The 15,972-nt window shown below is 41.4% G+C and overlaps 1 protein-coding gene across 7 annotated transcripts in view; it reads right to left on the bottom strand.

Moving 5' to 3' along the window:
• XRN2 (5'-3' exoribonuclease 2) overlaps nt 1–15,972 on the bottom strand; it is a 79,433-nt gene that overhangs the window by 45,077 nt on the left and 18,384 nt on the right. For 6 of the 7 annotated variants that reach the window (XR_016387863.1, XM_089896515.1, XM_089896516.1 and 3 more), the window contains exons 4-15: nt 14,163–14,274; nt 12,595–12,653; nt 12,429–12,518; nt 11,382–11,454; nt 11,192–11,242; nt 10,558–10,715; nt 9,138–9,212; nt 8,918–9,051; nt 8,761–8,818; nt 8,570–8,677; nt 4,263–4,307; nt 2,457–2,588 (exon numbers count right to left, since the gene is read on the bottom strand). Coding sequence is in view for 6 of the 7 variants with exons in the window: in XM_089896515.1 (XP_089752641.1) it covers nt 2,457–2,588; nt 4,263–4,307; nt 8,570–8,677; nt 8,761–8,818; nt 8,918–9,051; nt 9,138–9,212; nt 10,558–10,715; nt 11,192–11,242; nt 11,382–11,454; nt 12,429–12,518; nt 12,595–12,653; nt 14,163–14,274 (1,095 nt within the window). In the remaining variant the exon portion in view is untranslated. The remainder of the gene's footprint in view (nt 1–2,456; nt 2,589–4,262; nt 4,308–8,569; nt 8,678–8,760; nt 8,819–8,917; nt 9,052–9,137; nt 9,213–10,557; nt 10,716–11,191; nt 11,243–11,381; nt 11,455–12,428; nt 12,519–12,594; nt 12,654–14,162; nt 14,275–15,972) is intronic. The other variant, XM_089896517.1, reaches the window with a different exon arrangement.

Below are 15,972 nucleotides of genomic sequence, written 5' to 3'. Positions count from 1 at the left end.
TTGAAGTTGACAGAGATCAAATCGAGACATTAACTGAGAACAGTCAATGTTATACCACACGGGAGATAGCTGACATACTCAAAATATCCAAATCAAGCGTTGAAAATCATTTGCACCAGCTTGGTTATGTGAATGAATCGCTTTGATGTTTGGGTTCCACATAAATTAAGTGAAAAAAACCTTCTTGACTGTATTTCCACATGTGATTCTCTACTGAAACGTGAGGAAAACGTTCCGTTTTTAAAACAAATCGTGATGGCTGATGAAAAGTGGACACTGTACAATAATGTGGAGCGGAAGAGATTGTGGCGCAAGTGAAATGAACCACAACCAACCACACCAAAGGCCAGTCTTCATCCAAAGAAGGTGATGTTGTGTATGTGGTGGGATTGGAAGGGAGTCCTCTATTATGAGCTCCTTCCGGAAAATCAAACGATTAATTCCAACATATACTGCTCCCAATTAGATCAAATGAAAGCAGCACTCGATGAAAAGCATCCGGAAAACAGACAGAAAACGCATAATCTTCCATCAGGATAACGCAAGACCGCATGTTTCTTTGATGACCAGGCAAAAACTATTACAACTTGGCTGGGAAGTTCTGAGTCATCCACTCTTTTCAGACACTGCACCTGTGGATTTCCATTTATTTTGGTCTTTACAAATTCTCTTAATGGAAAAAATTTCAATTCCCTGGAAGGCTGTAAAAGGCACCTGGAACAGTTCTTTGCTCAAAAAGATAAAAAGTTTTGGGAAGATGGAATTATAAAGTTGCCTGAAAAATGGCAGAAGGTAGTGGAACAAAACGGTGAATACGTTGCTCAATAAAGTTCTTGGTGAAAATTAAAAATGTGCTTTTATTTTTACTTAAAAACCAAAGGAACTTTTTGGCCAACTATATATAAGTGAATCATTTTGCTGTACACCTGAAACTAACAGAACATTGTTTTTTTTGTTTTGTTTTGTTTTTTAACTAATTTATTTTGGCTGCATTGGGTATTCATTGCTGCATGCGGGTTTTCTCTGGTTGCGTCGAGTGGGGGCCACTCTTTGTTGCAGTGAGCGGGCTTCTCATTGCGGTGGCTTCTCTTGTTGTGGAGCACGGGCTCTAGGTGCATGGGCTTCAGTAGTTGCAGCACGTGGGCTCCGTAGTTGTGGCTCAGGGACTCTAGAGCACAGGCTCAGCCATTGTGGCGCACGGGCTTAGTTGCTCCGCGGCATATGGGATCTTCCCGGACCAGGGCTCGAACCCGTGTCCCCTGCATTGGTAGGTGGATTCTTAACCACTGCGCCACCAGGGAAGTCCCAGAACACTGTTAATCAACTATACTCCAGTATAAAATAAAAATTAAAAAAAGAAAACAAAACTCAAACAGAACAAAAAAAACACAATAGAAAGGCAGGCAGGCTTCTTCTCTTGGGAGATGCAAAACCTCATTTCTCAAATTCCAAATCTAAGGTCCTAAAACTTCTAATTGTGAATTTATTGGAATATAAATTCAATCAGTCTCTTGATATGGCAAAAATTCCACATACAGGATTGCCCTATAAAAAGGGATTTTATCATCAATAGGATAACTAATAGAAAAATAAAACTTAAATATCCAAACTTATGCAATTTCCTTGCATCTATCATAGTAAAAGTTTACATAGTATCTTTTCTCCCTTTACAAAACTCTCTCTCTCTCATGCCTACTAGCCTGAAATAAGCAATAGCTTTATCTGCTGTATGTGTGTGTTAGTTCATGATCTATTCCCTCACCCCTGCTTGCTGTCTTGCCATGTGCTCTGAGCTCTTGGTCTTCTGTCAATACAACAGGAAGCTAATGGACAGAGTAAAGCCTTGCTGGCTGAAATGATCTGCTCACGCAGCTTGGATTACAAAGTTCAAATAAGGAGGGATACCATGAGGCAAATCCATTCTGAGTTCAGTAGTGAGAACTACCTTAAAACACATGCTCGGATCTATTCTATGACTGAGTTGGAGAGTGAAGCTTAGGCAGTAAGAAGTACCTGTATTTAACAGACTGAGGAATACCATTCTGCAAAATGCCCATAACTGATCCCTGGAAGGAAAGGGGAAATTAGGCAGCAAAACCCTCCCTTGTCTCTCACGCCAGAGACGTGAGACATTTGGATGTCCCCTCATGCTTCTAGCACCATCACCACTGTACCTTTGGGGGAAGAGGGAAGCACTGTGGCCCAGGTGCATTACAGAGACACTGCAGCCACTTAGCCAACTGTATTTACATGCATTTTCTTTCTTTTCACATCATTTAGATATTTTCATATTGATAACGAATTTAATAGAATTAAAAATATCTCTCAAGGCAAAAGAAATTGAGAAAAACTATCAAACAAAACAACCCCAGGCTAAATGATCAAATTCACACACAACTACAGGGGCATCTGATAAGTCACCACCCTTCAAAGCTACAAAAAATTGAGTCACTTACAGAGTTATTCTGCATCCTCATTTCATAGGCTGCTTGTCTCGGATTATGGGCTACTTGAGATCCTGGTGAGTTTCTTGAACCAAGGGCATGAGGGGTTAATATTCCACCAGGAGAGAAAGATGGTTGATCTCTCTAACATACATGGAAATAAATGAATGTAGAAATTAAAATTAAATCACAACACAGTTAGATGACAGGAAGAAAAGAGGGCAATAGAAAGAGTCCCCACTGTAAGCACTTAAAAGACAAAATGGATTTCTGTTAACATGACAGGGTTGTCTACACTTTGATATAATGGTAACTTACCCTGTAAACAACCGTTTGTAATAGTAACTCTGCTCTAAAAGTACATATAATTCACTGTTCTGGTATATACACGTGGAGTTTGAGAATGCCCGTCACTTGCAGTTCCACCCTGTGGAACTGTTCAAGTCTCATTAGGCTGTTCTACTACGTTTACTTACAATTTCTGAACACATTCAAGACACAATTTTAGGCAAATAAAAATAACAAATAATAAATAACTATAACATTTACCTTAATGGTAAAAAAAAATAAGTCAAGAGTTTGACTTCTACTCAGGAAATACAGCTTTTATTTACCTTTCACCTTGCTAGAATTTAATTCTTTATTGCCAATTAATTACAGCTATACTATAGCTATAGCTATACTAGGTGACGGTTGTGGCTGACTGATAAACAGATGTTTTAAAAACAGACATTGACTGAAAGGAAATAATAATATATGGTACAAACTATTATATATAAAATAAATAAGCTACAAGGATATAATGTACAACACAGGGAATATGGCCAATAATAACTGTAAATAGAATATAACCTTTAAAAAGTGTGAATCACTATTATATATACTATACTGTACATAATATACTCTAATCACCTGATTATATAATATTATACATCAAATATACCTCAATTTTTTAAAATTAATTAAAAAAAGGAAAAAAAATAAAGTAGAAACCAAATATGCTCCTCCCAATCTAAGTGGTTTGCAACTACCTGCAACAACAAATTACTCTTCTCCCTTCTAGGTTCCTGAAATTGCTCAAATCCAATAAAATATGATAATAAGAGGCAGTCCCTCAACTCCATGAATTTAAAATCCAGGAAGGAAGACAACATTCACCAGAGATAAAGGAAAGGACTGCTCAACCTGGACCACAAGCAGAGGCAGCAAGGGAGGCCGTGGAGAAGGCAAGGTGTGTGGGGCTTGAGGTAGGAATCTTCTGGGGCAGCCAAAGGGGGCCAAGGCTCTGGGTCAGGAGCAACATGGTGTATTTAGAGGACAGCAGGGGAAGGGCTGGCGGCCAGAATTCAACCAGGCCACGGTGCACTCTGCAAGGCAGACTGAGAGAGAACTGGATTCTGAGGGGACTAAGGAGTCACTGCTGACTTCCGAGCAGAGAAACAACAAAGCTATGGGTATCTTGTTCTAGGAAGATTAACCTGACAAAGATATAGACAGAGTATAGTGACTTGTAAGGGGAAACAAAGGGTTGACTGCTTTTATTACAAAAGCAATATCTGATTATTGTAAAAAAAAAACCTCTTAAACAGCTAAATGCAACCTGCCCCCTCCTGCCCATCAAGTGTTTCCCTTCAGACTCCAGAGAGCTTAGAAAGGACTTCTTTAAAATCAATACCAGGCAGGAAGGCAGCTGGGTGGGTGCCACGTCCCTAACCAACTCCCAGCCCGTAAGGAATAAAGAGCTATTGTAATGAACATCTTCCTCCCAAATCGTAAACTGATACCATTGCCAGTCTTATGATATTAGCTAAAACTCACCTTCATTCTCTTTCTTTTTTCTTTCTGTCGTCTTCTAAAACTGTCCTAAAAGTATAAAATCCACATATTCTGTCAAATAATTACACAAAAATGTAAGAGTTAAACATTACCAGGAATGATTCGGGAGACAATTAAAGTTTTAAAGGAAGACCCCAGAAACCTAGGTACATAATTAAACCAGGCAATGGACTGTATGTTCAAAGTGCTGCTTATCAGAACTGCAGATGGATAGAGAGCATTCTAAATTGAGTTTAGATACAATTTTAAGTGTTCCTCAATTTTTTTTTCAGGTAGTTTTTAACATCATTTCAGGAAAGAATGCAAGAGTCATGACAAGGACCCTTGGTTCTTCCCTGGAGTGAACAGGCTGCCAATAATGGAGAAGATGAACGTAAAGTAAGAAAACAATTCTTTAAGCTGTAGCTGAAGATAGTTAATAATCCAGATGGCAATTTTTAAAAATCAACACGACAATTTAATAATGGGCCTCTATTACCTAAAAAGGGCTGGACAGCTTCTAGCGCTGTCACATGTGTGGCACAAGTGGGTAAAGACAGCAGTGGGGCTCTATGCAAACACTACCCACCAAGATTGCAACAAGTCGACCTAATGAAAGAAGGAAGAAAATTCAGATGTCTATACTGTTTATTCTGGGCCAGTTAAATTCACAGGAAAGTGTCCAGTCTGCCTTGATTCTTCCCTCCACTCATTTTCAAAATGTAGCCATAGTTTCAACTAGACAGGATTTAGGGTTGACCTTGCTCTCCCCCAAGTGAGCCACTCAAAGGCCCCCTTTCCCCAGAAAGCACTCCTCCCACGCCTGCATTTCTGTTGAGTGTCCAGGCACTGAAACGACAGCTAAGGTGACCACGGCAGGTACTATACTGACTGTCACCCTACTCGCAGCACTTCCACCCACAACAGGACACCTAACGAGATGTGAGCTTTGTGCTTTCTGCAGGAGGGGCTGAACGCTGGACACATGGGGACCTACTCCTGAAAACCTCCTAAGGCGTGAACACCACCCACTTCTCTGATGAAGCTTTGCCCCTGTTGTTAAGGAAACGTCTCTTATCTGACCACGACTCCTCCTTCTGGAATGGTGCCCTCTGCACTGGGCTGCCAGGACACCACACTCACCTGGTTCTTTCACTCCTGTTGCTGCCTTTCACTCAACAGCCTCCCAGCCCCCACGCTGTCCCTGTAACGCTGGTGCCCCTCCGGGCCCGATACTTGGTCCTCCCCACTTCCCTGCGCTCACAGAAGGAATCCTCTCATCTCATGACTCTCCAGCCAGAGCCTCTCCCAACTCAACACCCCCACCCTCACGTCTCAAGCTTGACGTGTCCAAAACAGAACCCCACCCCCAGCCCTGCACCTCCCAGTCTTCTCACCACAGCTGCTCAGACCAGGTGACCGTCTTTCATCTGCTCAGAAAAAATGCCTTAGAGTCATTCTTGACACCTTTCCTTCTCTCACACCTAGGATTTCATCCCCCATTGGTTCCTGCTTCAACATACGTTCAGAATCCAGCCACCTATTCTCACCTTCACTGCCACCATGCTGGCTCCCCTGGATTATTGCAAAGGAGCCTCTTAACTGGGCTCATTGCTTCTGCCTTTACCTCCACACAGCAGCCACAGTGATGGCTTTATAGTACGTGTCAGATCTTTGTCACTTTTATGCTGAAATGATGCAGACTGAAAGCTGAAGTCCTGTCACTGACCTAGAGGGCTCTACCAGATCCATCGTCTTTCTGACCTCTTCTCCTACTCGCTTCTCTTTGCCTCCTCTGCTCCCACCACAGTGGCTCCTGGCTCCTCGCGGTTCTAAACATCCTGCGTATGCTCCTGCCCTAGAGCCTTCGCACGGACTGTTCCCTGTCTGAAATGCTCTTTCCGCACACATCTGCCTGGCTCACTCCCTCACATCCTTCAGGTCTTTCCTCAAAGCCATCCATCAGTGAGGCCTTCTCCAGCCACCTTTTCTAGGGTTGCAACCTCCCCAGACACTTCCTGCCCTGCTTTAGTTTCCTTCATGGCACTTAGCACTCTCTAACACCCTGCACACTACACTTCGTTTTTGTGTTGATTGTCCATTTCCCCCGGAAGAATGTTAGCTCCATGAGGTCAGAAATTTCGTCTGCTTTTTTGCTTCATTTTTTGTTGTATCAGTAACGCTCAGAATACTACCTGACACACGGTAAACAAGAAATATTTGCTGAATAAATGAACATTTGCAAGATGAAAGGCAAACATCAAAACTCATTAAATAAAAACTATACATTTCTGACCTAACTGTTCAATTTTAATAACAAATATTGATGTATTCCTATTCTACTATTTTGCTATTTTTAAGGGAGGTGGCTGCGTAAGCAGAACAAGTCCACCTGGACGGATCTTACTGATCTTTAATCTTTTTGTGTGCTATGAATTCCTCTGGAAATCTGTCAAAAGCCGTGGACACACTTCCCTAGATACTTTTATACTGAATTCCCCAGATACTTCCCCACCAAGTGAGCCAGATACTGTTATATTGAATTTCCGAGGGTTCATTAATTTCCCCAATGCCCAACCATGCTAACAGACATCATATGATGTCAAGGACACCAAAAAAGATCCAAAGCTGTAAAACGCCCTCTCTGCCAGGCCAGCTGGAAACCACATGACATACTTAAATCTGAAGCACTTTGGAGTCTATCAAATCCTATACATCCAATTCTAATGCCAAATACCATCAATATTTAATAGTACAGAATCTGCTAAAGCCACCTCAAAGGACTTGTCTAACATGAGATTTTTACACCAAGTAGTACACAGTATATATAGTTTATTCCTTAAGCAAAATGGCAGCAGTTCAAGTGGAGCCACTGTAATTGCTGAAGACTTAGTTAAAAACGGCTGTTCTGGTAGACATCTGATATCCCAAAGTTAGTTATCTGAATTTTACATGTGAAGATTATCAAATACCAAAGGCTTTGAAAGAATGCCTACAGTCCACTCACTGTTACACAAAATGGTACCCAAAGTTCTAAAGAAGAGGCCCCTAACTACAGTACACAAAATTGAAGAGAACATAAAATCTTGTCAGAGACAATGACATGTTTTAATCTGTTAGGAAATCGTGAAGCAAGGTAGTGATATTATGTTGCTATTTGCTCACAAGAGCCATGTGACTTGTAGAAAATCAGTTTCTAAGCGCTCTCCTCCATTTGCTCTCTGCTCATTTTACCCACTGCTGGTCTCCCTGGCGACTCCCCGGGGTCATCCTCCAGCCCACTCTGCCTCCAGGCTGCTGCCCCTCCAGCCCTCAGCTCCCGAGGGCATCTCAAGCCCTGGCTGAAGACTAGGGGCCTGTCCATCCCGCTCTGACACCTCAGGCAGCACGGAAGGCTTCTCCTCTCTCTAGGGACCTCCTCCCCCGGCCCCACCTTCTCCTTAAACGTCCACACTCCTCAAGGTTCCTGATGGAGGCACTTTCACTCTATATGAGCTTCCAGGGACATCAAGTTCACACTCATGATGGGAGGTATCTCCCACATGCCAATGGTTCTCAAATCTCCTTTCAAAAGACTTATGACCTGCGCTCTACATATATCCATCTAATTGGTTCATGGACTTTTCTCCTCTCAGGTGTCCTGTGGCCCCTCAAACTCAGTACCTCCAAAACGAAACTGACTTCTACCTTATCCCCACCCCATCCTGCTCTACCCCTGGGGCTTGCTACCTTGGTGAATGGCACCAGCAAACTCCCAATTACCCCAGCCAGAAACCTGGACTTCTCACCTAAGCACTCACCCTATCACAGGTAACTAATTCCCGGGTGCTTTGTGACTTTATTTCCTTTTTTTATGTCTACATTTCTTACACAGAGCTGCAACCACCTGCCTTGACTGATGTAATCCCACCCAGACCCCCGATACTCTGCCACCAGAGTACAGAGTTCCTAGGTCCAGAGCATAAACAGTGCCTATAAAACACACTAGTTCAATTCCAGCATTCTTCTAGCTTTGGAACCCTCATTTCATGTCCTATTGATTAGACAGGTGTTTGGATTTATACCTTAATTAAGATTAAGAGAGAAGAAATTACAATGCAACTCACACAGGGTGCAGTACATAGTTCCACACAGCAAGCATCACAGCCTTTATAAAATCATCAAAGCACTGACCACTCGTGATTACATTGGTGTTTGATACACTACAGTGATTTAACAGCGCACTCAAAGAGGTTAAAAGGACAATCACAGGATCATCACAGCCTATTAGAGACAGGAGCAATTTAGCTACTGCAATAGAAACACTTTACCTCATCATCCTTTCTCTTTTTAAAAATGCTATCCTCAACTTCACCAACTGCTAACATGATCATCTGTACTCTCTGCAGATTGACATAACCACTTTCTGTAAGGTAACCCTGTAAGTGATAAAATACATGTAAAATGATCTTCTTATAAAAGCAAATACTTCTGTTTTGAAATTATTCAAGAGTGAACTTACCCCAGTTTTGTGTACCACATTTTTGTATATGTTAACCAAACGGTCAATTGCACCTTCCCTGCCACCAGGAAACAAACATTATGTATTAGGACCAGCGTGCACTGTAAAGGCAAGAAGGCTAAAACAACAGTTTGAAGACCGACACAAACATACATACCTAATCTCTAAGGACGGCAGGTGAGGAAGGAAGTCATTTCCCACAAAGAAGCACATGAAGACCCAGTCATCAATGCTCCTCTCAACATCAAATGTGAATGGCAGGCTGGCCATGGTGAGCTCTCTTTCCAAATACTGCAACCAAGAAGGAACGTTGCCATTAAAGCCATGAAAAGGCACCCTGGTTTAGTGGCCCGATGCCAAGAGTCACTGCTACATACCTCACGAAGAACACTGAGACGAAGGAAGATAAACTCTCCTTCTGCACAAGGAAGACTGTCTGCCAGTTCATCGTGCTGCAAGAAAGGGGATGAAGACTCAACACATCTACTCTGAACCCTGGAATTTTCTCCACCCACACAAACATTATGGGTTTTTCTAAAGCAAGACTCACTTTAATATTACAAGTATTAAATAAAAAAGAACTCACCAAACCATGTTAAAAATAAAAATTACCTATAACCTCAATCAGACCTGGACCAGGGATTGGCCAACGTTTTTTGCGAAGGGCCAGACACTAAATATTTTAGCCTGGGGAGCGGGACGCATATGGTCTCCGCTGCATATGCTTTCATGTTTTGTTTTGTTTTTACAAGTCTTGAAAAAACGAAAAAAAACCCTCTTAGCTCATACGCCAAATCTGGAGAGCTGCAGTTTGCCAAACCCTGACCTTCACCCAACCAATATTAACATTTTAATGTATATGCCTCATCCTTCTCTGTGAATACGTATACTTCTTACCCGCTTTTTTCACTCAACATGTCTTTTAAAGAGGTACCATATTCTTAAAACAGAAACCCCTTTAAAGGAGAATGGATATAATCAAGGGAACCCAGAATATGTAGAAACTAGGAGTAACTTAAAAGTACCAAGGGGACTTCCCTGGTGGTCCAGTGGTAAAGAATCTGCCTCCCAATGCGGGGGACGCGGGTTCAATCCCTGGGCGGGGAACTAAGATCCCCCATGCCGCAGAGAAACTGAGCCTGCGCGCCTCAACTAGAGAGCCTGCATGCTGCAAACCACAGAGCCCACATGCCACAACTACAGAGAAGCCCAAGTGCTGCAACGAAGAGCCCGCGCCGCAACAGAAAAATCCCGTGTGCCGCAACTAAGACCCGACACAGCCAAAAAATAAATAAATAATTTTTTTAATAAATAAAATAAAATACATATGCCGTTAAAAAAATACCAAGAAGTTTAACATACCTGATTTATAGTTCCTTTTAAGAAGAATAACCATTTGAGACAAATAACTTCTACAAACAAATCAAGTGCAATGGGCATTATTACCTATATGACCTCAGCCTCATGTAGATTATAAGCTGTGTTAGGAAAGTGGGGAGTAGAAAGGATGAGTTCATGCGTGGTTGTTAATTGGTGTTTACTTTAAAGAGCTTTGAAAGATACATCTCTATGAGGGGTAACGGAGCAAGTAGGTAAAAATCTAATCAACCACTGTCTTCTCTTTATCCATTTTTAAAATGAGGCAACCTAAATATACTTAATGCCATCGCACTGTACATTTAAACGTGGTTAAAAAGGTGTATTTTCTGTTGTGTTGATATATATCAATATTTTATCACAATAAAAAATAAAATTAAGAAATTTTAAATGAGGCTACTACCACCTCGAAGTTCTTACCTTTCCCTTCTTTTCTCTCGGCAAACCTTCACAGTCTTTGACCTCATGTCCGAACTGATTACAAAGACCACAGGGTTTGGGTTTGTTTGGTTTGAATTCTTCTCTGATAATGGTAAAGTTGGGCTCATGTGTAGCAAGGCCGAGCATAATGAGATCAGCTATCAATCAACAACAACGAAACAGCAAACAGTGAGCACCCTAGAAGACCCTTACCCCATAACCAAAGGCAAGACATTATCATAACACAAGACACCAACGCAAAGAAAAGCCCAAATGAGCACATAGAGGCAGCAAAGCCAAAAAGCCTAAAACTTCCTAGAGGCCAACAAGATCTCCTACAGAAATGTGGGCCTAGAATCTAACTACCACTCAGGAGTCAACACTTGGAAACATTCCATTTTAAAGATATGTGTGGCCATATTAAAAAGTTGAAAAAATGTAACAACAACAAAAATTCTAGATAGGTGAATGTTAATCACAGATTGAACAACAACTCTATACTAGTTCCCCCTCACACATAAAATAAGGCATTTTAGAATTTCCAGGCAACCACAAATAATCCATTACTACACACCAACCCATCAACTTGCTATGGTTTAATCCAAGAGACTCAGATCCCAAAGAAGAAACTTACCATCTGCTCCACATAAGCAATGATGAGTGTTTGGGTCGTGGTTAGGCTGGGCTAGAGAGAAGGGAAATATATATTGAAGTAAATATATTTTATACTACAGGAATATCACATTTTACCAAATATTTTCTATACAATGGCTTGTCTTTTTTAAAATGGAACATATAATCAAATATTTATAAGTGAATTTTACCTCTTTGTCTTCTAATGTAATCCATGATTTTATGTTCCCCTTCACCAGGAGCACTAGCATCAGATAAAATAACCTATAAAAAACAGTTTTTAACATTTGTAGCTCACCCCCAGTTTTCTAGCACAAAAATCAACAGAATTGAATGTCTTAAAATAAACTGGGATAATTCTATTAAGACAGTGTTATTAATTAGAAATTTTTCTTAATTAGGTGTGCATGTGTTAAACATCAAAATTATTTCATTGGTTAACTTACTACTTGGAATAGAAAAAAATGAAATGTTTGTGTCAAACTTAGCCATTAGAAAAACAGATTCAGTTCACAAGTTTCTACTCTTCTCACTGCTACTCAAGTATACAGCATCCAACGATATAAGCCCTGAGAGTAATCAGTAAGAGATACCCATTAAATATAATGTACCATATCTAATTAACAGGGAAACAAGCTTATTATAATTTCTATTATATAAAAGTTTTGCTTAAATTCTCAGGAGAATTTTCTTTAGAGGCAGTCCCATGACTTTAATCTTGCTGTATTTTGATTTCTAATAACAGAAATGACTTTCATATATACGTATTTTAAATCATGAGTCCCATCTTATGGCTTCGCAGTGATGGTAAGAGTACAAAATTGGCACTGAGAGAAAATCAGCTGTCTCTAACTGGACCATGCAAGGCACCCCATTTCTAATAACCCTGGAAGCTTCTCCTTCCTCTAACAGCCAACCAGTATTTTATGGGGGGAAAAGGACAAATAATATCAGTCGTATCAAAGGACAGCCTCAAATCGTCACCCTAATCTTTTTTTTTTTTTTTTGCGGTACACGGGCCTCTCACTGTTGTGGCCTCTCCCGTTGCGGAGCACAGGCTCCGGACGCGCAGGCTCAGCAGCCATGGCTCATGGGCCCAGCCACTCCACAGCATGTGGGATCTTCCCAGACCAGGGCACGAACCCGTGTCCCCTGCATCGGCAGGCAGACTCTCAACCACTGCGCCACCAGGGAAGCCCCACCCTAATCTTTTTGAAGTACGAAAATATGAAACTTACTGTCAAATTTTTCCACCCTGGGTCATTATTTAAACGATCAGCTATGTAATAGCGAAGGCATTTAGCAAGATTGTCCATGAACTCAGTTCCCTAAAATGATAGAAGGAAATAAATTAACCCACCATTTAAGAGTTAGCAATAACTAGCAAAGTATGAGACTACTTACTGGTGTAATGCAGTTGCTGTCAAATCTTTCCTTTATTTCTTCTGGAGGAAGAAAGCCACCTAGAGAAAAAGGGGCAATGCTTTGTTCTCCCCATAAACAGTGAGGTAACTATTCGATATTAGGCCAGAACAACAAAAACAATAAGTTGAAATACAAAAGAAGGAGAAGTATTGTCACCTGAGGAACAATGATCCCCCTTTCCGAAGAAAACAAGATTCCTCCCCTCAAATTTAAAGTAAGCTTTAACATGACTGTCAAACAATACATGGTACACAAAAGATACTATACTGTTACATAAAAATACAAAAATTATGACATTCTTCCTAATGCCCCTGGCAGCAGAACACACACACACACACACACACACACACACAGAGGTTAGGGGCTCTGATCCTACTAACAGTTCTGAAGATGAAGGGGCCTTAGAAAAACAAAGTTAAAATGCTGAATTTATCACAGCTTTATATCACCTAGAGGGATTTAGAAATCCTATTTTTTCCTCTATATCACTGATTAGCTTTTTCTCAAGACACAAATATATTTTATAACATCTTCAAGAAAGAAGACATCTCTAAAAGCAAAGACAGCCTGTTATAAATATAAACAGGTTTTAGAGTATTAATTCCAAGCTGCAGCTAAAATACTCACATACTTGCACACTTCCAGCAAATTAAAATAACATTAAAGGCAGCGTAATTATAAGCCGCAGCCAACTACACTATGTCTCTTTTTCCACTTGCCAAATGCAACATCCTGAACCAATAATCGTGGCTTTCCTGGTCTATCATTTTGCCTCATGGAACAAAACACCAAACAAGCCACCCTGCCAGCACCGCCCTGCACTGCACCACACCCACAGGCATCTTGGAAGAAGTGGTCCCGGGGCGTCAGGGCCCTGGTCGCCCTCCTCTATGACACTCAGCCAACTCCCACCTCTGGACCCATCAGGGCTTTGAGGAACTGCCAAGATGACCACATTCCACTCCACAACCCCCTCCCTGAACTGAGGGAGGCCTGGGCACCTCACTACCTCGGTGCCTGCTGCCTCAACCCAAAGTGAGAGTGTGCATGACTCAGGGAAAGCCTGGAAACATGGTCCCATCATCCCAGGCCTCCTCACCCAGACCTGAGTTCTAGGGAGAAGCAGCAAGCATGCCACCAAGACTGACTTGAGGAAAATGCTTACACAACTGTAGCTCCCTAACAGCCCCCAGAGAAAAAGGAAGTAAGAAGCACCCTTCATGTGTTTCTAGTTTACAGATCTATAAAGTGAGCTGAAGGGCTGCACTCGCCCTGACAGAAGTTGACAATTTGCTCTCCCTACCAGAATTCCCTCCTTTTATTCCCAAGTTTCCCGTTTACTATAGAGTTTGGAAATGAACAAGCTTATTAATGGAATAAATGATTCTATTAACTACTTTTCCTCAACAGTGAACGTCAATTTCCCTTGGCTATCCTGGGGTCCTGATTAAATTAAAACCGTACCTATTTGTAAAGAGAAGTCTCCACCCCTACACCCCCGTCTGCATACATCTGATAAGTCCAACCTCAAGGTGCATGTTCTTTACCTTTTGCCAGTATTTCTTCCTTGACTCGCTGCTTCTCTACTGCTGCTTCCATTCCTTCTTTGGATGCTCGGAACCTCCTTGAACGCTGCTGGTTCATTTTAGCGCGTGGCGCCTGAAAACAGGTATTTCATAGTGACATAATACTGTTCCAAACATTCGTAAGTAAATCTGTACATTATTTTGAATCAGTTAGTCTTACAAAAATAGTATGCTAAAATGGAAAAGTTAAGCAATATGTCCAAACAATCCTTTCATGACAGACAGTAGATCCTGGGAGCTTATATTTGGACCAAGAACCTTGAACGCTGAACTTAGGTGAGTGAGTTACATGTCAAAAAGACAAACATCCTATGAGGCCACAGCACTTAATACTGCAGGGTCCATGCCCCAAGGCCAGTTCCACTGGGTTACGACGCTTTCAGGCACCCCAGACGGAAAACTCACTTTACTCAAAAGACTCAGCACACAGCAAGTGAGTGGTTTCTACAGAACCAGAATCAGGAAGACCTTCCCTTTGTCCACGACTAAAAGGAAGGATGGTCTCCAAATGGGATTCACAAGACCTTAAAAGCCTTTTTGTATTTCCCACAATAAGGTTCATAATTATCACTCTGTGTCTATAATAAGGCACAGCAGGTAGAAAAGGAGCAAGGTTTTAATCAAAAGTACTCTTAAATCACTCGAACCGAATGTAACTTACAATCACTGGGTAAGCCTGAATGAAGTGAAGTGAACTGCAAGGTTTTGCAGTTACTGAACTGGGTTTGGGACTGGAAGGGACTCTCAAGTTGCCTACATGAAATAAGTTATTTCATATTCTCTTTAAACAGTTCCCTTTCCTGTAAAATGAGACTACCTAATCTAACTCTTTTAGGTTCTATGATCTACATTTATATTTTAACAAAACATGAGTTATAGACAAGAGCGTGTACATACACATACACGTGTGCATATAACTTAGACCTGATTCAGCAGAAGTGCCCAACGGAGTACAGTGAAAGAGCTTCTTCAAGAAACTTAGCTAATGTGAACTGCAATCTGCTCCAAATAGGACATATTCCTGTTCCCTTTATTCCTCACTACACTTTAACTGCAACTTAAGTTTTCAGGTAGCTAAGATTTTTCTTTGAGTAAATAGTATCTCACAGAAAAGTTAAGCTTCTTGGACCCAAGTTTTCCAGATTTTCAAAATTATTTCATTAGCCACCAAAATTATTAAATCTAAAAGAAAGGGAATCAATGTGTATATGGCTAAATAAATTTAGGGTTATGATTTACCCTAATTTTCCTTGAACCCTGATATACAGTTTGCTGGTCATTTATAACTGAAACCACTTGGTATTATTATAAGCTAGTCCCCACCGACGTTATTGTGATGACTACTCACTGCATATAGGATAAAAGCCAAACTGAGTGTGACAAGAAAGGTTTTCTCAAGCCCCTCTCTCTACTTCTCTTTCCAATCTAAACACCTGCAGTTGCCCCAGCATGTCAAGTGTGGCCAGAGACACAGAAAGTGTGTGACCTGGCACATTTGAGACATCTGGAAGGTCCTCCTTCCCCACATCTGTCACATCCACCTCCCTCCTCTGCCCCTGCCCTCCCAATCTCCAATTATTCTTAACTCTTCAAAAAATGGGACAAACGCCCCCTCCTCTCTATTTCCTCACTCCCTTGTAGCACTGACTCCCCCTCCTTCAAGGCCCCTGCAAGTGCCGTCTAAGGCCCGAGGAAGGCCCTGGGTAACTAACCTTGCACATCTACCTCTGCCTCTGTCCCTTAAGTGGCGAGCCCTTCAAAGGAAGGGCAG

The sequence above is a fragment of the Delphinapterus leucas genome, chromosome 15 (assembly GCF_059928025.1).
Source record: "Delphinapterus leucas isolate spDelLeu-1000000601 "Yukka" chromosome 15, BTC_Dleu_Yukka2, whole genome shotgun sequence".
NCBI lineage: Eukaryota > Metazoa > Chordata > Mammalia > Artiodactyla > Monodontidae > Delphinapterus > Delphinapterus leucas.
The sequence above is the reverse complement of the archived record's forward strand: the minus strand, read 5'-3'. Positions and strand labels throughout refer to the sequence as shown.